This window comes from Nicotiana attenuata, unplaced genomic scaffold (assembly GCF_001879085.1).
Source record: "Nicotiana attenuata strain UT unplaced genomic scaffold, NIATTr2, whole genome shotgun sequence".
Classification (NCBI taxonomy): Eukaryota; Viridiplantae; Streptophyta; class Magnoliopsida; order Solanales; family Solanaceae; genus Nicotiana; species Nicotiana attenuata.
This window is the reverse complement of record NW_017673564.1, coordinates 74,605-102,037: the sequence shown is the minus strand read 5'-3', so window position 1 is coordinate 102,037 and position 27,433 is coordinate 74,605. Positions and strand designations below refer to the sequence as shown.

The window sequence follows — 27,433 nt, the reverse complement described above, 5'->3', positions numbered from 1 at the left end:
ACGGTTACCGGGTGTTGTGTGGGGTGATCCATATTATTTATAAACCTAGGACCCCCCTCCCTTTACTTGTTTATTTTTATAAACTGCTTTTTTTCTCAAACTTCAGCTTCTTTAACCTTTTTTTTACTTCAATTATTTGCAGTAATTATGTGAAAACCCCCTTTCCTTTACTTGTTTATTTTCAGAATTTCAAAAAAAAAAACTGCTTTCTTCCCAAACTTCAACTTCTTTAACTTCTTTCAATTGCTTGTAGCCATTATGTGAAAACCTCCTCGTATTTGTAATTCTTGCTTGGCTACTTGTTGTTTGCACTTAAAGTCACAATTATAGCATGGCCGGGAACCACACTAGTGGATCTCGAGGGGTGCCTAACACCTTCCCCTCGAGATAATTTCAAGCCCTTACCCATTCTCTGGTTTTCTAAATCAAATTTCTTCTTAGTGTCCTAATGCACTTAATCATTAGGTGGCGACTCTTCAATTCAAACCCAATTCCCAAAAGGAAACGAGTTATCCGCCCAAATGTCATAAACCCGATTTCGCGAGAAAAAGGGGGCATCGACACCATCCCGTCCCATCTCGTTTGTTAGCGGGAGGGGATGGGCCGACCGTTTCGTCCCGTTTGTCCCGTCCCGTTTTGTCCCGTCCCGCCACCGTCCCGCTTAAATATCGTCCCGTCCCGTACCGTTGGACAGCCCTAGTTTCGAACGAGTTTCGAATATTTTGCATGGTTTTGAACATGTCTGATTTCTGGTGTTTTCGCACCTGCGACCTTAGAGCGTAGGTGCGGCTCCCTTTCTGCGTGAGCCTGGCTACTTCTGTGGTCATGAAGGCTTGGGAGCTTGCTCGTTTCTGCGGAGGCTGGCACGTAGGTGCGAAGGCCGCTTCTGCGGTCCAGCTATCGCACTTGCGGTGAAATCTCGCTCCTACGATTCCCCTTTTCGCTTCTGCCGTGTCGCTGATGCGGCTGTATATCCGCAGATGCGGTCCCCGGCCTGGTCACCTGAGTTCGCAGATGCGGACTCTCTCTCGCGAATGCGGTCTCGCATATGCGGTTTAGACCGCAGATGCGGAAGTCCTGGTAGAATCATATAAGTTGAGGGTTTGGCCATTTCTTCATATTTTTGAGCTTTAAACTTCGGATTTGGGAGCTTCTTTTGGTGTTTTCCAAGAAAATCGATTGGGTAAGTGTTCTTCACCTAGAATCTAACATATTCTATGATTTTATCTTCATTTTCATCATTTAATTTGTGTTTTGAGTTGAGAAAAATGTTGGTTTTTGAAGAAAGTTTTCAAAATGAAAAATCATGATTTGAGGGACCAAATGGTATCGGAATTTGATAAATTTTGTACGGTTGAACTCGTATCGGAATGGGTATTCATTTTTGTAAAATTTGTTGGGTTCCGAGGTGCGGGCCCGGGGGTCGACATTTGGACCAATTTTTGGATTTTGTTAAAAATTGAGACTTTATGATCTGAAATAGTTTCTTATGTGTTTTATTTGTGCCTTGAAGTTATTTTGGTTTGATTTGAGCCGTCCGGAGGTCTTTTCACTCGAGAAGTGCATTTTAGAGTATCGGTTTGTCGTCCTTGAGGTAAGTATCTTGCCTAGCCTTGTGTGGGGGAATTCCCCTTAGGATTTGAGTCTTCTATGTTATTGTAGTTCGTGTACGCGAGGTGTGGACTTATTTGTGGGAAATTGGCCTTTAGGGTTCTTAGATTCTTATATTCACTATGTATGAAGTTATTCTTGATATGACTGAGTTTCCTATTTACTAGTTTCGCCTCTACACGCTTAATTGGAATTAATTGTTTCATGATTCACTCTTATTGCCTAATTGACTCCTATTTGACTTAACTGAAGAATTTCGCCTCTCATATTGTCATGCTATCTTTTTATGGCTGTTTGTCTTATTTGAGAATTATGATTATCCCTCCTGAAATTGTTTAGTCTTAAGTGAAGCTAAGATCATCTTTCCTTAAATGAATTATCGAATATCCTCGTAACTTTCCAACCTCAAAAGGAGTTTAGATAACCTATATCTTTGTTGACTTGCCTTTATTTGGGACTACTGGACTCGTGTTGAATTCCTTATTATTGACTTGTATATTGTGGGTCGTTCCTACATGGTAGTTTTCCCTTTTGTTGAACTGTTCCCTTTATGCCAGCATTTTTTCTGTGGTTATTCCTTGTGAGCTGGTTCTACCGTTTCTTTGTGATTTACAGTTCTTGAGTTGACTTACTTGTCGTACCTTGTATTATTGTCATTGTTGTTGTTATACGTATTGTGGTGATGTACGAGTTTTCTACTGTGATGTAACTGTTGTTTCTGTTGGTTGCGCTGCATATTTACTTTGGGACTACGGAACGGTATTCCGGGAGATCCCCCTGCATGTTTACTTTGGGATTACGGAACGATATTCCGGGAGATCCCCCTGCACATTTATGTTTGGGACTATGGGATGGTATCCCGGGAGATCCCGTGTACTGGATATTTACTTTGGGACTACGGAACCGTATTCCGGGAGATCCCCCTGCATGTTTACTTTGGGACTACGAAACGGTATTCCGGGAGATCCCCCTGCACATTTATGTTTGGGACTACGGGACGGTATCCCAGGAGATCCCCTGTACTGGATATTTACTTTGGGACTACGGAACGCTATTCCGGGAGATCCCCCTGCACATTTATGATCTGGACTACGGGACGGTATCCCGGGAGATCCTCTGTACATTTACGTTTGGGACTACGGGACGGTATCCTAGGAGATCCCCTGTTAATATCACTGTGTTCTGAGCTGTAGTGTCATTGATCCTATCCCTGTGTAAACATTATATGTGCTGTTCGTTTTGTTCCTTATACTTACTAGCTGGTACGAACTACATTAGGACATTTGCACAATCATACACGTGGCTAAACATCCTTATCGGATAGGAGGCTCCTTGATATTGCTGAGTATAGACGCACATCCTTCTTTACTTGCCTTCCATGTGAAAATGACTCTTTGGGGCACGTGACTTGTCAGTATAATTATGAGGTGTGATGAAGGCACAGGATGCCAAGTGTTAGGATTCAGGTATTGAGAACCGTATTGTATGATTATGAGATAAGGTATCACAGGGTGAATTATATTTGAAGGATATTTATTTGAAAGGGTTATATTTGAAAGGTACTCATTTTTAGAGAACTATTTTGGAAAAATATTTACTTGAAGGAATATATTTCGAAATATTTTTATCAACTGAAGGATTTGAAATTGATTGAAGTTTGTTGGCTATGACCTAATGTGAAAACTGCCGTAGTTGCTGAGTTATGATTTGTCCTTACTATATTTGTGATTTCGGATTTGGGTTGTATTTTCGTTCACTTTTATGTGCTTTATTATGGTGTTCCGCTGTTACTTGTTGTTTTCCTTCCTTATTGTAGTTACTATAGTGTTAGCAACATCGCTTAGTCTTCATATAGATATCATGTTCGGTTGTTTCTATACTTATACTTGTTCTGCGCATTAGACTAGTGGGTGTCTTGACTGTTCCTCGTCACTACCCCACCGAGGTTAGTCTTGATACTTACTGGGAACCGTTGTGGTGTGCTCATACTACACTTCTGCACATTTTTTGTGCAGATCCAGGTATTGTTCGATAGTAGCTGTGCGGATTCTTGCCGAGGAGACTCAAGTTAACCCTGCTGCTGCGTTCGCAGGCTTCGGAGCCACCTTCATATTTTATATTCACATTGTTGTACTTATTTCCATACGGTTGTGTTTAGAAGTTGTAGCGAAACTCTGTAAAGCTTATGACTTGTACTACCGGATTTTGGGAATTATAAATTTTGTAGAGATTTCTGCTTCGAGACTGTTAAATTTCATTTATTATTGTTGTATTTCAGTATGAGTTAGGCTTACCTAGTCCCTAAGACTAGGTGTCATCACGATACCCAAACGGAGGGAAAATTGGATCGTGACACTTAAAGGGCGAAGTCGCCGAAGCGAGTCTAAAGGCCAAAGAGGAGTATTCTTATATATAATATGTAATTTTCCGGCGAAAGGGAGTCGGATGAACCACTTTGTGCCCTCTAGCTCCCCTCCTCTGTTATTTCTTATGAATCCAGTTAGAGTAATCCAAATTAAATTTAAATTGTTCTATTCAAATTCTCCTTTTTGACATGTACTTCAACTTATTCCTAGCTACTTGTAGTTTTTCAACGGTCTGAGGCTTTTTCTTTTAATTAATTAAACCACCCTCTTCTTTCTCTTTCTTATTTTCCTTTTCAGGTAATGAAGGACATTGCAATTAGAGTTAGTAGTACATAAGGAAAACTACGTCAAATCATTTAAAACTGGTTTGGTAATAAAAAGTCAAATCTAAGGGAGGTGAGTATAATATCTCAAATCATAGGATACTAAGCGTTACAAAATCTCTAAATTATTCCTAAAATATTGTACACCACTATAATTCGCTTACGCGTCATCCGCTTACACAGATTCGAAAATTAGTCTGGGTTCAAAATTTGACACTCCTTGGTTGACGACATTTCGTTTCCAACTAAGCAATAGCATATTTTACATGGCATTTATGAAATTATTTTATACTAAATTCAACATTCGGATAACATATACATACGTTGATTAACTCTATATATCTCATTTTTTAATTTGATGAATCAATAAACATTCGCAAAAAATACATATGCATTCAATAATTAGTGTGATTAGTGATTACTAATTCATATATTACGATTCTTACATTATACTCTCCCTCCGGTCCAGAATAAGTGACCAATTTATTTTTGGCACACCCATTAAGGAAATACTAAATTTTAGACAAAAATAGTTAGTGTGACTAAACTACCCTTCATTAAATGTTGCACCATAATATAGTACTAGTACTTACTTCTCTTCTCAAATGTGAGAAGTAAATGACTTTTTAGGGATACATAAATAAGGGTAATTTTGGAAAATAAATTGTTCGATTATATAAATGAACACTTATTTTGAACTAAAATAAAAAAGCAAATTGATCAATCATCGCGGATAGTAGGGAGTAATCATCTGCATAATTTTGGTAGTGAACCAATCCACCTTTAATGTGAATTGGAACTTCAAAAAATTATTGACTTCAGATAGAGGAGATAAGCCAACTCAATGTGCAAGGTTTTCTCGCGGAAGCACAAACAGAGTTGAACCATAATTGCACACATTTTTAAATATTTTTGGTCTCATAATTTCTCACTCTTTCCAAAGCTTTAGATATGCTTTTTAATTATTGGTTGCGTCAGGAAATCTTCAAAAGCATTTATAAGTTGAATATTTTAATGTGGAAAATATCATCAGAAACGTGCAATCCATTAAACAAGGCCAGCATGATATGGGAAGGGGATCACCTCCATTTAATTTTCATCTACTCCCACCGGTGTGATTTTTTTTTTTTCTTTCAGATATTAAGAAAAAATTACCTTCTTTTTTTTAGAGTTGTCTTTGGAATATAGAGTCTAAAAGTATTTATTATATTTTCAATGAACAAATTAAGATTAATATGATTAATTTCATTGTTAATTAATGCTAAAAGGTGAAATTCCTTAATATGTACAAAACAACCAAAAGCTCAATTAAAGTGAATCGGATGGAGTAATGTTCAATATATTTATACATAGTAGACGATTTCAATTTGGATGTGCGTAAGGACCATTAGAGATAAAATTGCCCCATATCAATATTTCTTTTATTTTTAGGTTTCAAAACCAAAATCATGACGGACTAAAGAATGGAGAGATATTATTCATCTAACCACACAATTATGATTATTCCTTTTTTTTTAATTAATCTAATGACCGGGTTTTCACCTCCTGTGGTGTGATGAGGTACCACACAATTGTGATGCATTGACACTTTCTTTAATGAAGGTTGTTGGACTTATGGAGAGGGACAGGAAAGAGTATATTGAACCAACAAGGAGTTCTCTCTCCTTTATGTTTTACATTATTATTGTTAATAAACAGGTATATCTATTTAATTAACCTTCTGACATGAACACGCGCGGTTTTTATTTGGAACAGATAGTATCAGTGGTTGTCATGTGATCAGGAAATCACGGGTTTGAACTGCGAAAACAGTCTCTTACAAAAATACAGAATAAGGCTGCGTACAATAAACCTTTATAAGTTGGCCTTTTCCCGAATCCTACGGATAACGGAAGCTTAATACGCCAGACTGCTTTTTTAGATAGTATCAATTGCTTTAGTTGTCTTTCTGAAGATATTAAAAACAATATTTTCTTAAGTTTTATAACAACTGTTGAGGAATATCGTGGTTAACTAACACACAATCACACACAACGCAAATAGAGAAGAAAAATCAATACAAGGATTTAACGAGGTTCGGCTAAGCCTAATTCTCGGGGCAAAAGCAGAGAGAGTTTTCCACTATGAATGAGAAGAAAAGCACAATACAATCTCTAGGATCCCCAACTGCAACCCCTATATATAGATCCCAAAAGGTCCCAAACATATATGAGAAAGGTTCCCCAATTTGACAAGGACTATAGGTTTTCTTTTCCCAAATTTATTAGGACAATGGGTTTTCCTAAACCTATAGGGATTATGGGTTTCCTAAAATACAAGGAAATAATTCAAGCCACAAATAACAAATCTTCCCCTTGGCTTGAATTCTCTTTATCAACAGGAACAACGTCTCTCTACCTTGCCCTCAGCCCTCGCAAGGGCTCTATCCATTTCCGCACACATCAACCAAGTCTAGGTAACGCCTAAACTTGTTAAGAGACTCAATCTCTTTAGCCATAGCACTAATCCGTCGATTTGGTTATGTACTCTGAATAGCTTCTAAGTAGCTATAACACTCAAATGCATCAACGATCTCTGCAACTGCAAAAGCAAATCCCACTGGATTCGTACATCCAAGAAGATTCCCATCAACTACGTTTGCAAACCTTTGCGGTCGGTTGATCACTCTCTTCTCTCTGCATGTTGCAATGCTATATGATTGTTGTTGCGCAGGTGCATCAACATTATCGTCTTGATCAATATTTTGTACCTCCTCCACTTCCTCTACTTTAGAACTACTGGGTTGAGCTAGTGGAGATTCAATTTCTAGCTCTATGTGGTCACTGACACCACAATCTGTTTTTGCTATTGCCTTCTCCCTCTGACTGTCCAGTGACGCAGATTCATTGAATGTTACATCCCTACTGATATTAGCCTTGGAGACTTTTGATCTGTGCACCACAGCTTATAACCTTTCACTCCAGTTGTATACCCTAGAAATATCACTTCTTTTCCCTCGGCTCAAGTTTTCCATCCCTCACATGAGCATAAGCAGGACAACTAAATATCCTTAAATTTGAATAATCAGCAGGCGAACCGGACCATACCTCAAAAGGGATTTTGAACTCAATAGCTGTGGATGGAGATCTATTGACCAAATAACAAGCTGTATTGATTGCTTCAGCCCAAAAATCTTTGCTAACACATGAGTGTGAAAGCATGCTCCGTGCCCTATCACAAAGTGTTCTATTCATACGTTTTGCAACACCATTTTGTTGTAGTGTTCCGACACAAGTGCGGTGTCTCACTGTGCCCTCCCTGCTGCAGAAATTATCGAACTCAGAATTGCAAAATTCCATCCTATTGTTAGTTCGAAGACGCTTAACTTTTCTTTCCGTCTGCCTCTCAACCATCGTCTTCCATTTAACAAATAACGAAAATGCCTCATCTTTTGTTTTCAGAAAATACACCTACACCATCCTTGAGTAATCATCAATCAAAGTCATAAAATCCTTGGCACCACTCTTGGAGGGAACTCTGTTTGGACCCCACAAGTCATAGTGTATATAATCTAACTTGTCTCTGGTCTTGTGCTCGGCCTTCTTGATGAACTTTACCCTTGTCCGTTTACCAAACACACAATGCTCACAAAAATTCAAAACTTGATTTTTGTACCCATTCAGCAAATTCTGCTTACTCAACAAAGACAATCCATTATCACTCATATGGCCAAGTCGTAAGTGCCACAACTGAGACTGATTCAGATCATTTTTCCCAGAAGCTACAGCAACTTCCCCTTCAACTACACTGGCCTGAAGATGATATAATTTAGAATGTAGTTTACCCTTCATGATTACCATTGAGCCTTTACACACTTTAAGTATTCCATTCTCGGAGTGAAATTTATACCCTTAATCATCCAAAGTCGAAAGGGAAATCAAATTTCTCTTTATCCGAGGAACATGCCAACACTCAATGTTTCTGATAATTCCGTCGAACATTCTCAATTTGATGTTACCAACCCCCTCTACTGGTAATGGGTTATCATCTCCCATATAGACAGTCCCACTCATTTGTTTGTAAGTTGCAAACCAATTCTTATGTGGACACATGTGGAAAGTAGCACTAGAATCAAGAACCCAAGAATTTTGCCCATGACTAGAACTCACAGCACAAACTTCCCTTACATAGTCACTATCATCAGAATTATTGCCAGTGTCAACAATATTTGTCGAATTATCTATTTTCTGCTTCCCTCTTTTCTCCTTCAGCTTAGGACAATCTCTCTTGTAGTGACCTTGCTCCCCGTACTCATAACAGTGTTGCTTCCTTGCTGTAGACTTTGATCTTGCGGTTGACTTTTTCTTGTTAAAGTCCATTTGTTGTGTTCTTCCTCTAATCACAAGACCCTCGCCCTCAAGTCTGCTGTCTGGAAAGCTCTTTTTCAACTCTTTAGATTTTAGTGCAATACTAACATCTTCTAGTGAAATGTTGTCTTTCCCATATAGCAGTGTATCGGCAAAAGTATCATAAGACTGTGGTAAAGAACATAACACAATCAAGGCCTGATCCTCACTCTTAATTTTGATATCCACATTCTTCAGGTCCATTATAATTGAATTAAACTCATCAAGGTGAGTTTTAACAGGTGTACCTTCGTTCATACGGAGATTGTATAACCTCTTTTTTAGGTAGATGTGGTTTGTCAGCGATTTCTTAGAATACAGATCTTCCAGCTTCTTCCATGCCGTTGCTGCAGAAGTTTCTTCAGCAATTTCCCGAAGAACGCTATCTGTAACGCTCATGAAGATCACACTCAAAGTCCTCTCCTTCAGGTCTTCTTTCTTTGTCTCTTTCATATCTTCAGAAAAATACTCATCAATTGCTTTCCATAATCCTTGTAACACCAGGGACGATTTTATCCTAATCTTCCATAGACTGAAACTAGAACCTCCGTCAAATTTCTCTACTTCGTACTTTATTGAAGATGATGAAGATATCTTAACCCTAGATTATATGTAGAAACCTGAACCTTGCTCTGATATTGTTGGGCTAAACTAGCCCAAAAAACTAGCCCCGAAAATGGATGGCGCTTAAGCGCGCGACCTACACCCGGCCGTCGGGGCAAGTGCCAGGCCCCGATGAGTAGGAGGGCGCGGCGGTCGCTGCAAAACCTTGGGCGTGAGCCTGGGCGTGAGCGGCCGTCGGTGCAGATCTTGGTTGTAGTAGCAAATATTCAAATGAGAACTTTGGAGGTCTTTTGGGGAAAACCGTGCGGGCTTGGTCCAAAGCGGACAATATCACACCATATTAAGAGTGTATTTGGGCTAGTTTAGCCCAACAGCTGGTATCAAAGCCCAGGTTCAGCGGGACGAGTATGGAGATGGCGGGGTGATGGTGCGGGGCCGCACGCACACAAGCAGAAGCTAGTTGCGGGCTTCGGGTGCCATAATACTCTAATAATATGGGTGGCACACAGTAATCTCGAAAATTGACCCTTGGATCTGTTAGCTTCAAGGTTTCACGTATTAATTTTGATGATAACAAACCAACATAATTATTAATCAAAGAACACTTGTGGTATTCTTATTTTTGCACAGGTTTATTCATAAAAGAAGATGATGGTAAAGATCCAGACAAATACGGGAAAGAGAATATCATGTTAAGAATTTATCAAGGAAGATTATTTTCAGAGAGTTAATCTCCAAGCATCATAGAAGGAATAATATTTGAAAATCAAGTTTCAAATATTGGATGGCTTACTACAATATTGGAAGAAGAATCTATGGAAATTATGGAAGGAAATATTTTCAAGAAAGTTGCTAAAATTATGGAGAAGATCTATTATTTTATAGAAGAAAGATATTTCAAGGCCAAGGAAGAATATATTTTCTATGGAAAGAAAATATATTATGGTATAGTAAAATTTATATTATGGAAAGATATTATTTTCCAAGATCAAGAAAGGAATATTTTTAATATAATGGGAGAAGAATATATTTTCTATGGAAAGAAAATATATTATGGGTATAGTATATTCTATATTATGGAAAGAACTTTGGACAACTAAAGAGAATATTAGTTAGCAAGGAAAGTAAATTCAAAAAGGATATTTACCACAATTTGTAGAAGAAAAGGAAGCCGTTGAAGATTTCATACAAGGAAACAAATCAAGGAATATCTATTTCTATCAAGATACAAGGAGCCTTGCCAATCTATCTAAGACTATCAGAAGATTTTAAGCAAAGATTCTTACCTACAATTATTAAGGAATGTCTACCAGGTGCACAAAAGAATATCAATATTCAAAGACTTAGTGGCCATAGTTGGAAAGATCAGAAAAGAAAGATTATCATGTTCTGCAATTAAGGAGAGACCCACAAGGAAAGGATTTCAAGACAAAGACTATATTATGTCCAAGATAATAAGAAGCAATCTAACCTTGGACAAAAAACCACAAATCATATTGGTTCGAAGGAGGATCTCATGGCATGACCAAATTAATATCAAGGCTAGATATGGAAACAGATATTACTCCAAGATTCAAGGAAGCAATGGATGCAACGAAGATCGCGAGAATATTAAAAATTCCCTTGGCTTATGCAATAGCCATAACAAGTTGAGAGGGCTATAAATATACAAGCTCGATGAAGGAAGAAAGCACGCAGCCTTCTATACAATTGTCTATCCAACTACAAGTTCTTTATTCTACTCTTAAGAAGCATTGTAATTCACTTTAGTAGATTTACTGTGTACCCAAAAGAGAGAAGAGAGACAGAAAAATATTGGAGAGGCAGTGTGTCCTAGAGGTTGTGTCATTATTCGTTTCTTTGGTGAGTGAGTGAAAACCAAAGGGTCGTTGTTGGTGAGCGAGTGAAAACCAACCCTGTCAGTGTTGGTGGTGATCGCTGAAAATCACAAAGGCTGTACTCAATTCAATTTACGAAGAGCTCTAGCAGATAACACTCTTGCAACCCAAGAGGACTGGATTAGGATACCACATTGGTTCCGAACCAGTATAAAATTTCTGGTGTCATTTACTTTATCGCTCTCGTATTATATTTTGTTCCTTTACTGTTTACTGTGATTAATACTTGGTTTAAATCGAAAGAACTAACAGCTCTGTGCAGGCTGTCTCCGCATAAGTCGACTAGGGCTGAAGAATAGTCGACTAGAAATTTAGAAAGGCTACAATTCACTCCCCCCCCCCTCTTGTACTTTCAATTGGTATCAGAGCAGGTCTCACATCTTTATTTTTTTTGATTAACAGAAAGTGAGAACAGATCCATGGCAGGTCATCAAATTATTGGAACCGTACTTCAAGAGGGATACTCAACAAGAATGCCGCCGTACTTCAATAGTCAATACTATAGCCATTGGAAAGAAAGAATGAAGGCTTATGCCCAATCAATAGATTATCGAGCCTGGCTAGTTATTCAGAATGGATCAAGACCTATTCCGAACAACAGTGATGGAAAGAAGCTTGTACAAAGGGAATCCATATTTGACTATACAAAAGAAGAGTTGGATATTATGCAAACAAATGCTAGAGCAATCAACATGCTCTATTGTGCGATTAGTGAAGAAGAATATGAGAAAATATCCACCTGTGAGACTGCTAAAAGTATATGGGACAGATTGGAAAATATCCACAGGGACGCCAACAAAGTAAAGGAAATTGAATCCACGTCAACTCTTGAAGAATCCAAAAATGGTGAAAATCGAGAAGACGTGGCCGTGATACCCAGGACGAGAAAAAGGAAGAGTAGAAAGAAGCAGAATAGAAAATCTCAATCCATCCAGAATCATCAAAAGAATTGGAAGAATGAGGTTCAACAACAAGATAACATATGCTGCTATAAATGTGGTAAACCTGGACATATGAAATTAAAATGTCCCAGCCTCAAGAAGAAAAATCATAGAATCTCAACTTGGAGCGACGAGGATGAATCTGAAGAAGAAAACTATCACGAAAGAATGGAGAATCAATGTTTCATGGCAATGGGAGAAACTAACAAGGTATGTCACACTCCTATTACGTATTGTGATAACTGTGATGAATTGCAGGATGATATAGAATTGGTTTTCAAGGACTTTAAGAAAGTTCTAAATGAATATCATAAGTTGAGGAAGGAGAAGAAGAATTGGGAGATCCAACTTGAAGAATATAAGAAGCTGACACATGAGAAGAAAGATTGGGAAATCCAACTTGAAGAATATAAGAAGTTGACACATGAGAAGAAAGATTGGGAGATCCAACTTGAAGAATACAACAAGTTGAGAAATGAAAAGAATGAGTGGGATATTCAGCTTAAAGAATATCTGGTGGAGAATAACTTACTTCAAGAAGAAAATTTTAAGCTTCGCAAACAAATTAGCAGCTTGCACAAATCCCCCAGCCACTGCTTTGATCGATCAAAGTCGTCTCCTTGGCTTAACAACTATAAGTCGACTGAAAAGGGATCTACTGGTAAACGTCCTGCTTTGAACAAGTTGACTGAGGAAAGCTCCAAGTCAACTAATAAGGCAACTGCAAGTAAACACTCTTATATTACATGCCACTATTGTGGCAATTCTGGACATAAAGTATTTGCATGTAATTATGCCAAAAGTTATGTTAGATCAAAATATGTTTGGAGATCAAAACAGTTACATGCATCTCGAATTATTCAATCTACTAACCATGAAGGACCCAAAAAGATTTGAGTACCAAAAATAAATTAATATGTTTTGCAGGAATTCTGAGTCCAACCATAAAAAGGGATAAATGAAATTTGCATAATGGCTGGTCAAGGCACATGCTTAAAGATGCTTCAAAGTTCATACATTCTCTATAAATGATGAAGGAACTATTACACATGATGGTAAAGCTTAAGTGATTGATATGACTAAAGGCTATTCAAGTTCCTTCGGATGCTTTATAAGGTGATGCGTATCTAGTAATATTTTTTTGGGTAAATATAGTATGATATGTACAACTACATATTGCTTGAGTCGACCTGCTGCAACATGCTACTATTATGTTCGGTGTTAATCTTATCCTTGACTTAGAGATTTGAATAAGAACGAATATCTTGCATGAACCATGTCATTTGTATAAGCATTAGGATAAGCAAGCATGCATGCATTCCTTTTATATAGTTGTGAGCTTAAGATAATTTGTGAAGAAAATTACTTCTTATATCCTTTATCTTGATGAAAGTTTCTATATTCCATTCAAATCTGAGAAGGTTGTTTAATCTTGATGCCTCGGTAACTTGTGCATATGGAGATACTCGATTATTCCTAAGACTCAAAAGCTTGGAAGGTACATATACATATATATATATATATATATATATATTGATGATTATCCTTACTTTTGCATAGGCTATTTTTCTAGTAAATGACGCATTTAGAGTGATCATCGATGTGAGTTTTAATAGTATTTGTTTGACATTTCCTTGCAGCAAACATGATCTCTCACATTTTTAGTTTGGCGCCTCAGTTAAAAGCAGACTTGAAAAGAAAGCATCATTTTTCCATAAATTGTCATCATTGGCTTATATGCGCTTTAATAATTTTCATTGGATCTTATCTTGAATGAAACTCTGTCTGAGCTATGGGAAGGAGGAAAGATCAATTTTTGGTTATCTTATTTCCTTTGGTTGCAACTGTCTTGGTAAGACTCTTGACATGTTCCTTATTCATTACTACTTGCGATTTTGTGAAATTCAGAATATTAGCTGTAAGAGAAATTCCAACATGCACGTTTTTCTTTATGCTAATATTTTTCTGAGCAAATTGTGAATAAGGATGGAGAACTTGAAGTGGATAGCTTGCAATAATGTGCTAATGACACATCCCCAATTGAACTAGACAATCATGAAGAAGCATTAAACGATGAATGTTGTATTCTAGAAATGCAAAATTTGTTGAGCAAAGCTGAAAGAATCAAAAGTATGAAAATCGAGTGCCAAGCAAAGGAGCTACAATCATGGCACTTCCTCAGGGTTTATTGGTGGTACACCGACCCCTATACTGCTGTTTTCTCCAAGACGTTCGTTGTATGAACAAGTGCGTTTTGTGTGCTAGACATGTTTCGTCCTGAGAATCAAAAAAACTCGACAAGAAAAAGTGTAAAAACAACGTGTGTAACGAGAATCAGTAAAGAAATAATCGCTATTTTCTTTGGCCTTACGGTGGGCGCCAAACTGTTTACCTCGAAAATATGAGTAACAATTAAATTTGATTTGTGGTTTTAAAGATATGTGATTTAGTTCAATACCAATTAATAATCAAGAAATATGAAGTAGAAATGAAAGGGACAAGTGAATCAAACCAATGTAACTCAGCAGTAGTGACCTCGAGACAGTGACCTCGAGACGGTCTAAGAGCAATAAAGTAAGAAAAATAAAGCAAGAGCAGTAGAGCTAAAGAATAATGCTGATGAACAGTAGGCAAAAAGTAGAAAGTATATTCTTTTCCAAGTGATCAGATGATGTTACAAATGATTGGGGTCCCCTTTATATAATAGGGGAACTCTAAACAAGGAATATATCTATTTACAGTAGGGAATATTCTTGATACAGCTGTCTATCCGCTTGGTACAGAATCGTACAATCTTATTCCGGAATTTGTGCCACGATTATGGGGACGTGGCAGAAATCTAGCTCATTCTGTTATAAATTCCTAACGGTACTATTCCGGGATCGAGTATACTCGGGCCTGGCATTCCTCGTACTCCTATCTTCGGGCATTGCACTATGTCTTCGAGCTTGCCTCTGGTCCACCGATCTCGAACTTGACCTTGCCTGAACTCGGGCCTATGACAGGCCTTCGATCCTCCTCTGATTTTGACGGTATACAATTTTTCTCGCGGAAGCACAAAGAGAGTTGAACAATAATTGCACACATTATTCAATACTTTTGGTCTCATAATTTCTCACCCTTTCCAAAGCTTTAGATGCTTTTAATTTATTGGTTGCGTCAGGAAATCTTCAAAAGCATTTCTAACTTGAATATTTTAATGTGGAAAATATCATCAGAAACGTGCAAATCCGTTAAACAAGGCCAGCATGATATGGGAAGGGGATCACCTCCATTTAATTTTCATCTACTCCACCGGTGTGAATTTTTTTTTCCTCCCCAAATTCCACAATATTTAATTTTTTCCATATATTAAGAAAGAATTAATTTCTTTTATTCAAAATTATTCTTGAAGTAAAGAACCCATAAGTATTTATTATATTTTCAATAAATAAATTAAGATTAATATGATCAATATTGTTAATTAATGCTAAAAGGTAGAATTTCTTAATATGTGAGAAAACAATCAAAAACTCAAATAAAGTGAACCGGATGGAGTAATGTTCAATGTATTTATACATAGTAGACGATTTCAATTTGGATGTGCGTAACGACCATTAGAGATAAAATTGTCCCATATCAATATTTTTTTTATTTTTAGGTTTCAAAACCAAAATCACGATGGACTAAGAGTCCGTTTGGATTGGCTTATTTTAAGTGCTTTTAAGCCAAAGTCGCTTTTAAGCCATTTGGTAATGTTTGGATAAGTAAAAAAGTGCTTTTAAGCACTTGTTTTTAAGCTAAAATGACCAAAATAAGCAAAAAGCCAAAAGCTAGAATTCCTAACTTATGGCTTTTGGCTTAAAAGTAATTTACAACAAGCGTAAAAATTGCACGGAGCGCCCTATTTGGTCGCCCCCATTTAATCTATACCAATTTTTTTAAAAACTTTTAACTTGTACCCACTTTTTAAATAACTTCAGCTCCCTTTCTCCTCCCCTTCTCCTCTTTCATTTTCTCGGCAGCCATTCCAACCATCAGATCCAATTCTTCTACATCATCACCATATGCTTCACCTAAGATTTGGTTAGTTCGGGGTTACATGAAGAACCTAAAAGAATGGAAATCTTGGATAATCTCCTTTTAAGATGTTTATAGTTTTTCAACTTTTCATGTTTATAATCATTCTGTATATGATTCTCTTGTTATGCTTGATGTTAACGAGTGGCGTTCCAGATTTGGACCTTCCCCTTCATTTTTCAAGTTTACGGCAAGTTTTTAAGATCAAATAGCATGTACTATCCGCTTCGATATATTTCCTATATATCTTGGTATTGGAATTCCTCTGCGAAATGCATTGTACTAGCAACACTTCTTTCTCTGTCCCTATAAATTGCCATATATCCAAACATAATCAATTAAATGTGTGAAAATATAATTTTGTGATAATTTTATTGTGGTAAGTTAAATCTAAAACTTCAGCTCTAGAGCTGAAGTTTCCCAGTTACAACACAAAAACTTCAGCTCTAGAGCTGAAGTTTCCCAGTTACAACACAAAAACTTCAGCTCTAGAGCTGAAGTTTACCAGTTACAACACAAAAACTTCAGCTCTAGAGTTGAAGTTTCCAGTTACAACACAAAAACTTAAGCTCTAGAGCTGAACTTCAGGCCCGGCTACTAGAATGCTGAAGTTTTGCGTGATTGCCTTTGCTACTTCAGCCCCGTGTGCTGAAGTTATGCGAAAAAGCGGGTACGCTTGCAATTTTTTTTACAAAGCGGGCACAAGTTAAAATGTTACACAAAAAGCGGGTATAGATGCAAATGCCCCACAACAAGCCCATCCAAACGGGCTCTAAGAATGGATAGATATTATTCATCTAACCACACAATTATGATTATTCCTTTTTTTAATTAATCTAATGACCGGACTTTCACGCTGTGGTGATGGGGTACCACACAATGGGTAACAAGCTCAGTTGAGACATTTAAGTGAACAAATATGATAATTTTAAGGGACTGTCTATGTATTTAGACTTAAATAAACTACTACTACTAGTTTTATCTTAATAGAATATCTTCTATCATTTCAACGTAATACATATTAGTATTACTATCATAATAACAAGTGACGCAAATATACATATTTAAAAAAGCAAGTCATTAATTTGCTGTGTGAGATACATACTATTCCCTCTGTTCACTTTTATTTGTCCATTATGGACTTTGCACATTCCTTAAAAAAAAATAAATAAAGTGCATAATTTAGTAATTTACCATGATACCCATATTAATTGATGCATATTTTTAATAGATTCGAGAAAATAATTTAAAAAGTGACAAATAAAAGTAAAAATGTATTTTTATAATACAAAAGTGAACGGAGGAAGTGCTACTAATCTATTTTTAGGCACAACTAATAGAGTATTCTATATATAGGCACAACTAATGCGTGCTAGCTGTCTGAGATATATAAGATCCTTGGCCTATGATATTCTTTGAATATAGGAAAAATGAAGATAGGCACCACTAAGAACTCCTATTTCATTTGTTTCCTCTTACTGTTGCAACATGTTTCTGCAAAGAACATCATAGGCCAAGGAGGAAATGAGTTGGAAGAAGAGGTTAAAAGATCAGAATTCCCAGATGGTTTTCTTTTTGGAACATCAACTTCTGCCTATCAAGTACACACATTTCTGACTTTTAATTTACAGCTCTTAATTAATTGTCTCTGCTCTCATATATAACATCCTTAGTAAATGAATATCTGTATTATAGATTGAAGGAGCATATGTTGAAGATGGCAGAAGCCTTAGCAACTGGGATGTTTATTGTCGTATCAATGGTAACTTTCACATTTGTACCCTAATGTTTGTCTTTCCTATCCATTTTATTTTTAATGACATGTTCTTGTAACCATAAGAATGTCACAGCATAAATAAGACTACAAATTTCAAGGATGTCAAAAGTCTTTCTTTCTTTCTTAAATTATTTCGTGCCGGGTCATGTACAATCATATAAAATGAAGCTGCATGAGTACTACATTTCTCCATTAATTTGTGCTTAAATTGGTTCAGGAAGAATACCCAATGGAGGAAGTGGAGACATAGCTGACGACCATTACCATCGTTACTTGGTACTAAATTACATCCCATTTTTTATTTTGACATTTGAAACATATATGTTGTACATGTTTTTAATTTGTTTTAACGAATGATATGGTAGGAAGACATTGACAGAATGGCGTCTCTTGGAGTAAATGCTTATCGATTCTCCATTTCATGGAATAGAATTCTACCAAGTTGTGTTTCTTTTTCTCTCATTTTTACTTCTTTCACCGTTACTGATGATCTTATATTATCATTAATAAGATGCTTAATTGCTACCTTAAATGATGCTAATATGCTTTTGACTCCTAAATATGGTGGAGCTGACCAACAGGAGGGAGGTTCGGAGCTGTGAATCCTGCTGGACTCAAGTTTTATAACAATATCATTGATAATCTCTTACTCAAAGGTTGTTGTTAATCTCCTTTTTCAATGCCACCTCTTTTTTATATTTTTAATTATAACACATACAATCTTACTTAGAGTGCAATATAAATAGATAATACATAAATTGCAGGAATAACACCATTTGTGACGATCCACCATGATGACTATCCTCAGGAATTTGAGGACAGATATGGGGCCTGGCTCAGTCCACTTATGCAGTAAGTTTCTTCTCTAGTTAAATCCGACTATATATAGATTAGTTCATAGTATTTAAATTTAGATAATATGGACGGTTTATCATGCATTAAGCAAGTGAAAACAAATTGAAGTACGTTTAGAAAGAAAAACTGATAGAAAGAAGAGTCGTTTAATAGCAATTATTAAAAATAAAGGAAAATATATATCATTCTCAATCTTAATTAGTTAGTTGATTATCTTTGTAGGGAAGAGTTTGTACACTTTGCAGAAACATGTTTTAAGAGTTTTGGGGATAGAGTGAAGTACTGGGCTACTATGAATGAGCCTAATTTATTTGCGGAAATGGCCTATTTGAAAGGTGTGTTCCCACCTTCACATTGTTCGCCCCCTTTCGGGAAATGTTACTCTGGTAATTCCGACGTGGAGCCTCTACTTGTTGTCCACAATTCAATATTGGCACATGCAAAGGCTGTCAAACTCTATCGTCACCAATTCCAGGCAAGTATTTATATATCCTTGTTTCTTTTTATTTTTCAGCACTAATTATATATAAATTAATTTGTCTTATATTTATTTTAGATAACAACGGAAACCGGAAAATAAGTGATACAAGTAATTCTTCATCCGTCCCAAAATAAGTGTTATTTTTTTCTTTTCTAGAGTCAATTGACACAGTCCCTACTTAGTAAACTAATATTATAAACAGACAGAACAAGGTGGAATGATAGGGATGGTGGCGAGCGCTTACATGTATAAGCCAATGACAGATGATGAGGCTGACACCAAAGCTGCAACTAGGGCCTTGGCCTTTCATGTTGCCTGGTACGTAATAATAATACTCTCTCCGTTTCAATTTAGATCACATATTTCACTTATCGAAAGTCAAATTGCATAAAGTTTGACCAACATTTTAAAATATATTTTATTATCATATTGACATGAGAAAAATTATAAATTTATACTTCCTTCGTTTCAATTTAGATGAGGTAGTTTGACTCGGCACGGAGTTTAAAAAAAAGAATAAGACTTTTAAAACTTGTGATCTTAAAAGCTTAAGGGGTAAAAGCTTTGTGGGGCCATGACATTTGTGTGGTTATAAAAGCTTCTCATAAAATAGGTAAAATGAAGAGGTTAAAGTTAAATTATTTCCAAATTTAGAAATGTGTTATTTATTTTGGAATAGACTAAAAAGGAAAACACCTCATCTAATTTGAAACGGAGGGAGTAGTACTTTTCATGCTGTTTTATCTAAATTTTAATTTTAAAATACCAAGTTGAACTAATTTAATTTAGCTTCAAAGTTTAGTCACATTGAATTTCGATAAGCGAAATGTGTCATTTAAATTGAAACAGAGGAAGTACATATGATCCTATGATTGGATCCACATGATTTTAAAAATGTATATGTTCATTTTTTTTTTAGTTTTATTTTTACTTAATACTACCTAAAATTACCGTGTTGCAATTTTAAAAAGGCGCCCAGTGAAGCATCCTGCATTCACGCAGGGTCTGAGAAGGGGCCGCATCCCAAGGTGGTGTAGGCAGCATACCTTGATTGAAGCATCAGTGGCTGATTCCACGGCTCGAACCCGTGATCTATAAATCACATGGGGACAACTTTATCGTTGCTCCAAGGCTCCTCCGTGCTGCAATTTCATATCAATAATTGGATTTACCAACAGAAAGCTGTAACATTATTATTATTTTTTTTAAAAAACCTTAGCTCATAAAAGCACCATATCTCAGATAAGGTCAAGTTGCATTAGTTTAATGAATTGATGTGGACAATATAATTGTAAATGAACATACAGGCTTCTTGATCCTCTAGTATATGGAGATTACCCTATAGAAATGCGAGAGTATCACGGCAGGAAATTACCAAAGTTCAGCTCTGAAGAGAAAAGGCTTATAAAAAATAGCACAGACTTCATTGGGCTTAACCATTATACAACTTGGTTCGTGAAGGATTGCCTTCATTCCAACTGCACATGCATGGACACTGATGTTCTTTGTACCCATGGTGAAAATCGTGCAATTTGCGGGTTTCTGCTCATTACTGGACAGAAAGATGGTTCATCAATTGGAGATCCAGTATATATATTCTTACTCACGCCGTTAATTATTTAAATTATTCTTAGTTTGATACGGTGATATATATATAATAGCACTAAATTAAACGAGCTGATTTTTCAGACGGGAATGCCTGGAGTTTACGTTGTTCCGCAAGGCATGGAAGAGATTGTTGATTATGTTACGAAGAGATACAATAACATACCTATATTTGTAACTGAAAATGGTGAATTATCTCCTTCATTAAACTCGTCGAAATATTTAATTTATTACTCATGAATCTCATGTTCGGCTATTGAATCACATATATAATTGAAGTTAGGTTGTGATACTTCATGCAGGATATGCTTAAAACGAGAATCAAGGAGGAGGATATGACTTGGATCAAGACATGAAGCGAATTAAATATCACAAAGCATACCTAGCATCTTTGGCTCGTTCAATCAGGTATCGTTTCCATTCTTAAAACTTTCCACTTTGTATGGACCATGAATATGGATCGTAGAGTCCAAGTATATATGTCCCAAGTTGGAATCAGTTATGAGCTTAAGGAGTTTCTAAGAGTTTGAATAATATTACGTATCTTAGTTTTATCAAGCACAGAGTTTGATAATGTTTAAAAAAAAACAAATTGAGTCCTTTAAGTAAAGAGTATCCTTTGAATTTTATGGTGTTAAAACTTAAATATGCTATGTCATTCCTATAAGAGACTATCAGTAACGGAAAAACGAGAATGTAAACTGCTAAACATAGGAAGATGATATTTTTTATAGAAAATAAGACATATAAATTGAACCGAATGGAGTACCTTACAACGTCTATTAATAAACAAAGCTCGTTAGATCTAAAATATAAAGACTGAACTGTTACATGTTAGGGACTTGGATCAATACCAAGTTAGCATCTGTTGTATCTTTTTTCTACATTTTCATATGCTTACTTCATTGTCATTTTTTCTCTTTTAAATTATTTTTGATGAGCAGGAATGGTGCGGATGTGCGTGGTTATTTCATATGGAGCTTGATGGATAATTTCGAATGGAGATTTGGTTACACCATTAAATTTGGGCTTTATCATGTCCATCCTCTCACGTTGGATCGAAGTCCAAAACTGTCGGCCCAATGGTATAAATATTTCCTCACTAACAGTAGCCTCAACAGTATACAAGCAAAGGGCTCAATATAGAACAATTTTTCAGACGAGAATCGCGAGTGAGTATTTAATGAGGTAGGAGCTCTGTAGTACGATTGAGATAGCAAAATTTTTATGTATGAATATCACATAGTAATAAAAGCCCAAGTCATGTAATGAGCAGGGGACTAGAAATAACTATTATTTGGAGGCTTATTGTTGGGCGTAGTTATAATTTAGCTAATTACATTCCGTAGCTTCTAATTACTTGCCATGAGATGTATGTCGTTGTATTCAATTCTATTGTATACACTGTATTCAATTTGGATGTATTCGTTCTTATTTACTTTATATTGTATTCAATTTCACTGTATTAAATTCAGTTGTATTCAAACAATAAAAAATCAAGACATGGGATGTATACCTATCTATTCAATTCGGCTATATACGTTGTATTGAATTCGGATATATTCATTTTTAACTATTTTACATTGTATTCAAACAAAAAAAAATCACAAAATAGTGATATTTGGCTGTATTCAATTCATTGTATTCATTTATTTGTAGCTGCTTTTACACTGTATTCAATTTATTCTATTTACCTTTTTTGTATTCAAACAATAACAATTCAAAAAATATAGGGATCTGCAACAAAATATAACCTTCGTAATACATAAATGCATGCGAAAATAAAAAAATAAATTGTATTTGCATTGAAAAATACAGAATACACTCAAATTTGAGTGTATTTGTGATAAGTAGGGACTTTGATTGCTTATTTGCTTTGTTTTACTTGCGTTTTAGCTCAAAATTGCTTAAAGGTATTTTCAAGAACTAATGAAATGTGCTTTTTTGCGGGAATATTGAAAAACGAGCCAAAGAAGTGAAAATCAACTCAAAAAGGAGCAAAATTTTGACAAGGACCAAAACAAGGCAAAAAGGGCCACAGTGCGAACCATACAATATTGTGTGCGGCCGCAAACTCTGAAGGAGCACTGATGGAATTTCCTCACAAAGTGCGGACCGCACACTTATTGTGCAGCCGCAGAAAATAAGAATCAGAGAGCCATATTTTTGGAAGATTGAAAATGTGCGGACCGCACTATTATTGTGCAGCCGTAGGAGGCCAAAGTGCGGCCACTCTCATAAACGTGCGGTCCGCATAATGAAGGCCAGCTCCAGTCCAAGTTCAAGTGTGCGGCCGCACTCAGAAATATGCGGTCCACACAATTAAATGAAGTGCAACTGCACCCTAGTTTTATGCGACCGCAGAAAGCCCAATTGACCAGTCAATTTCAACATGCGCACAACACACAGAATTGTGCGGCTGCACAACCTCCGCAGGGGCAATTTTGTCAGATATTTTCAGCTTAGTATAAATAGAGCTTTTGTCATTTTTAGGTGAAGTTTTTGTAAGTTGGGAGCACTTGAGCCATTTTTATTTACTGTATTGGGTAACATTGTACTAGATTAGCTTTTAAGCATTAGATTTTCTCTCCTTAATCAAGTATTATGAATTCTATCTTAGTCTCTTCTTTAATTTTTTTATTTTCCATGAGTAACTAAACCCTTAGCTAGGGTTGTCACCCAACCCTAGTATGGGTACTTAATGGATAATTGATTTAGGGCTTATTTATGATTGGGTTTATTATATTTAGCCTAGTTCTTGATTGAATTTGAGAATTGATGGTTGCAAACATTAATTCATGCCTATTTGACATAGTCTCTACCTGAGAAAGAGAAACTAAGCCTAGGAAAACTTGGCTAACTAGGAATTGGGATGAACTCAAGAAATTGATAGCCCAATTAAAGGATCGAACCTAGAGATAGTGAGACCCGACTAGAGCATTTATCACTTGCTTTGTGAAATACCCGTTTGGACTTGAGAAAGCCAAATCGGGCAAAATCACTCAACCTACCGAGAGGTACAGAGTGAGTAATTGAGTGTAATTGCTATATTGTATCCTGATCAACCAAACATGCCCTAGAGCTCTAAACGTTAGGTAACCAACTAGGCGGAAGTCGCAACCCTAGATCTTTCATAACCCGAAAAAAACCAAAACCAAAAATATTATCTCTTAGCTCTATAATTACAATCAATAGCTTAAAATTTGAAGTAGAAACAACAATTGAAAATGTGGAAATGTAATTTGGGGCACATCATACAGTCATACTAGGTGTATACCTAATCCAAAATCTAACTCCCTATGGATTCGGGCCTGACTTGCGTTGGGTTTTTATTGTTGCTTCGACCGCCTCACAACCTATGTTTGTGGTGTGAGTTTGGGCGACATCAATTTTTGGCGCCATTGCCGGGGAGTTAAACGGATTTAGCTATATATCTAGGTTTTTGTGTGATTTCTCTTCTTTTCCTTCCGAGTAACTAACTTTGTTTTTGAATTGATTATAGGTACGAGAATGGCTCTCAACAACGAGCCCATCAGGAATGTGCCATTGGGGGAGGAAGTGGACGATGATCAAGGAGATGAGGTTCTTCCCGAACTTCAAGCAAATAGGCGAGGCCGACCGCCTTATGATAATGTTCCCATCCCTCCCCCCACCTCCACCAAGAGCGGCAGCACGCCGGTGTTGCCGAACGAGGGTTATGCAAGTGCTATAGTCCCGCCCTGCATTAGGGCGGGCAACTTCCAAATCACCAATGTGATGCTTACACTACTTGAGCAACGTGGATTCTTCACTGGGGATCCGAGTCAAAATGCTTACAAGCATCTCAAAGGGTTCGTCGATACTTGTTGGGGGAGCAAGCAAACCAAAGTTTTCGAAGACACGCTGCGGTTGAGGCTATTTTCCTTTTCTCTACGGGCAAAGGCATTGGACTGGTTAGAGAGATTTCCCAATCATTCCATGCATACATGGGATGAGTTGGCAAAAAAATTCATTGCCAAATTCTTCTCTCCGGGGCATATGGCAACACTTCAGGATGAGATTCTTGCGTTCAAGCAAGAGCCCAATGAGACATTGCACGAGATTTGGGAAAGATATCGTACCATGGTTAAAGAGTGCACGAATAATGATATGACCGAGGCCATGATCCAACAAACCTTTTACAGGGGGATCAACACAACAAATCAATGTGTGGTAAATCAACGCCGGTGGGAACTTCATGAACACGCCTTATGCCGAAGCTTGTGAAATTTTGGATGAGATGGTGGATAGCTCATCGGCATGGCAAATTAGAGCCAATGTTCCTCAAGGTGACCCAAATGTCATTCACCTACACAAGGAACTACATGATCATGGGAAAGCTATTTCCGAGTTGACAACCACAATGAATCAATTGGCCAAAGCTCAGCTTCAACAAGTTCAAGGGCCGAAACAAGTGAATTCAATGGAAGGTGTGAATATGATGATGAACAAGAGACGGCAAAAAGGTCAACAAATGCAAAGCTGTCTGGAACAATTCATGCAAGATGATAGTGGGTATGACCAACGTGATTCGTGCAATGAGCAAGAAGAGAAGTGCAATATGTCAACAATTATCAAGGCCAAAGAAACAATGCTCAAGGACAAAATCAACAACAATGGAGACCACAAGGAAATCAAGAAAATTGAAATTCAAGCAATCAAGGTGGTTGGAACAATCAAAACAACCAAGGGAATTGGAACAATCAAGGCAATCAAGGAAATTGGAATAGTCAAAGTAATCAAGGCAATTGGAGTGGCAATAATCAGGGCTATTGGGGGAGGTAACAACCAAGGAGGGTGGAACAACAATAACAATCGGGGGTCGGGTTTTCAAAGGCCCCCGATGTTTCAAAAATCGAGCAACCCACCCCCTTATCCTTCTTAAGAGCCGATCTCTTCGAACAATGAGATGGGACGAATCTAGAACATGTTTAAACAGATGATGGAGAAGAATGCCGACTCCGATGCTCAACTAGCCTCTCACAATACTTCTATTCGCAATTTGGAAGTTCAATTGGGCCAAATCTCGCAAGTTCTGAACACTTCTCCTAAGGGGGCACTACCAAGTGATACGGTGGTGAACCCAAAGGGTTGGAATAATACAGGACATGCTATGGCCGTGACTACAAGAAGTGGAAAAGGTGGAGATGCAACTACCTCAAATCAATGAAGAATTGTGGATGATTATGTAGTGGTGCAAGAAGATTAAATTTCAAGCAGTGTTGTTGGCCCAAGTAAAGGTTAGTTTTGAAGACTGACAAAGGAACTCAGGATGAACCAGGTCCATCCCTCAGGTGCACAAAAACGGGCAGATTCGAGCATGTGGGTTGCACGTGAAGGAGATAAGCTTAACTTGGTGTATTTAATATCTCCTGATCGAAAAGGTTGCATAATTGATAAGGAGAAGGACTTCTTAATCAAAGAGAACACTATCCAAGATAGGGAAGGAGTTAGAAGTTGAAATCAACTAGAACTCTTCCACTAAGGAAGAGTTGCATCAGAACTCTAGTTATTTCTTCATCTACTAACTCTATAAATTTGCAGGATATTCTCACATTACAGGTGTTGTACAAAAATGCAGAAGTTAAACATGAATTGAGAGCAAAATAGCAAGGCTTTTTGCAAGCAGTTCGTGTGATTCAAGTGTGCAAACTTGAAGCTACATGAACCAAATTGAAGAACCAGCTCCATAAATGTGTCTTTCTTTATTTCTAGTTCAATTGTATAGGTGTTTTCATATTGTACCTTTCAGCTTTATCTAGAAGCAATTGTAATAGGTACTTTGAGTATTCAAGTTAGAGTTAACTTGAAGTTGTCGTAGCAGTTAGAGGCTGGTTGCTACAACGGGATTAGAGGTAATCCTTAGGTTTACAAAGAGTTTTGTAAATGCTGTTTTGGCTCAGTGATTTAGTGAAGTGTTGGGGAAAATCTTACTGAGTAATAGGTCGTGATTTTTTCACCTTTTGAGCCAGGTGTTTTCCACGTAAAAATACTTGTGTTCTTTATTTTATGTATTTAGAAGGCAAACCATGAAGATGGATGCACCCATTAAGGAATCAAAGAACATTGCCACTCTTAAGTTGGATGAGCAAATTGGAAATCTCACTGCCTATGAACTTAGAAGGCAAACCATGAAGATGGATGCACCCAAGAAGGAAAGGAGCATGGCATTCAGAATCACTGAAGCTGCTGATCTAGAGGAGGATGAAATGACCATGATCACAAAGGATTTCAAGAAGTACCTAATGAAAGGAAATGGTCCTTCAAGAAGTGGAAGCTACAACAAACCAAGGGTTCCTGAAAAACAAACCAATGAGGGGTGTTACAAGTGTGGAAAGACTGATCACCATATCAAAAATTGCCCTCAATGGGAAATTGAATGGAAGAAGGAAAGAGCTGAACGAAGGAACGGGAAGAAGGAACAGGTTCAACCCAAGAAGAACAAAGGATCAACAAAGGCTATGGTTGCTGCCTGGGGAGAAAGCTCAGATGAGGACTCAGAGGATGAAGATGGAGATGAACAAGCACTTATGGCAATTGGAGAATCCGA

General features: G+C 37.0%; 2 protein-coding genes across 2 annotated transcripts; both read left to right on the top strand.

Moving 5' to 3' along the window:
- The first annotated feature begins 11,566 nt into the window (after positions 1-11,566).
- LOC109216741 lies at positions 11,567-12,985 on the top strand. The gene has a single exon (XM_019380920.1). The coding sequence runs from the start codon at positions 11,567-11,569 to the stop codon at positions 12,983-12,985; it is 1,419 nt and encodes a 472-aa protein (XP_019236465.1).
- A 4,556-nt stretch (positions 12,986-17,541) lies between these two features.
- LOC109216743 (beta-glucosidase 18-like) lies at positions 17,542-22,291 on the top strand. The gene is made up of 12 exons (XM_019380924.1): positions 17,542-17,748; positions 17,843-17,909; positions 18,142-18,200; positions 18,290-18,365; positions 18,506-18,580; positions 18,689-18,776; positions 19,002-19,254; positions 19,463-19,578; positions 20,568-20,847; positions 20,950-21,052; positions 21,168-21,273; positions 21,810-22,291. The coding sequence occupies exons 1-11, from the start codon at positions 17,578-17,580 to the stop codon at positions 21,176-21,178; spliced, it is 1,299 nt and encodes a 432-aa protein (XP_019236469.1). The 5' UTR covers positions 17,542-17,577; the 3' UTR covers positions 21,179-21,273; positions 21,810-22,291.
- The last annotated feature ends 5,142 nt before the right edge of the window (positions 22,292-27,433 follow it).

What these genes read in the sequence shown, in the direction of transcription:
- LOC109216743 (XM_019380924.1), top strand. Translation starts at nt 17,578, where the DNA reads ATGAAGATAGGCACCACTAAGAACTCCTATTTCATTTGTTTCCTCTTA. An exon ending in ACCATTACCATCGTTACTTG is followed by an intron (nt 18,201 to 18,289) that starts GTACTAAATTAC and finishes ATGATATGGTAG; the next exon opens with GAAGACATTGACAGAATGGC. An exon ending in TGGCTCAGTCCACTTATGCA is followed by an intron (nt 18,777 to 19,001) that starts GTAAGTTTCTTC and finishes TTATCTTTGTAG; the next exon opens with GGAAGAGTTTGTACACTTTG.
- LOC109216741 (XM_019380920.1), top strand. Translation starts at nt 11,567, where the DNA reads ATGGCAGGTCATCAAATTATTGGAACCGTACTTCAAGAGGGATACTCA.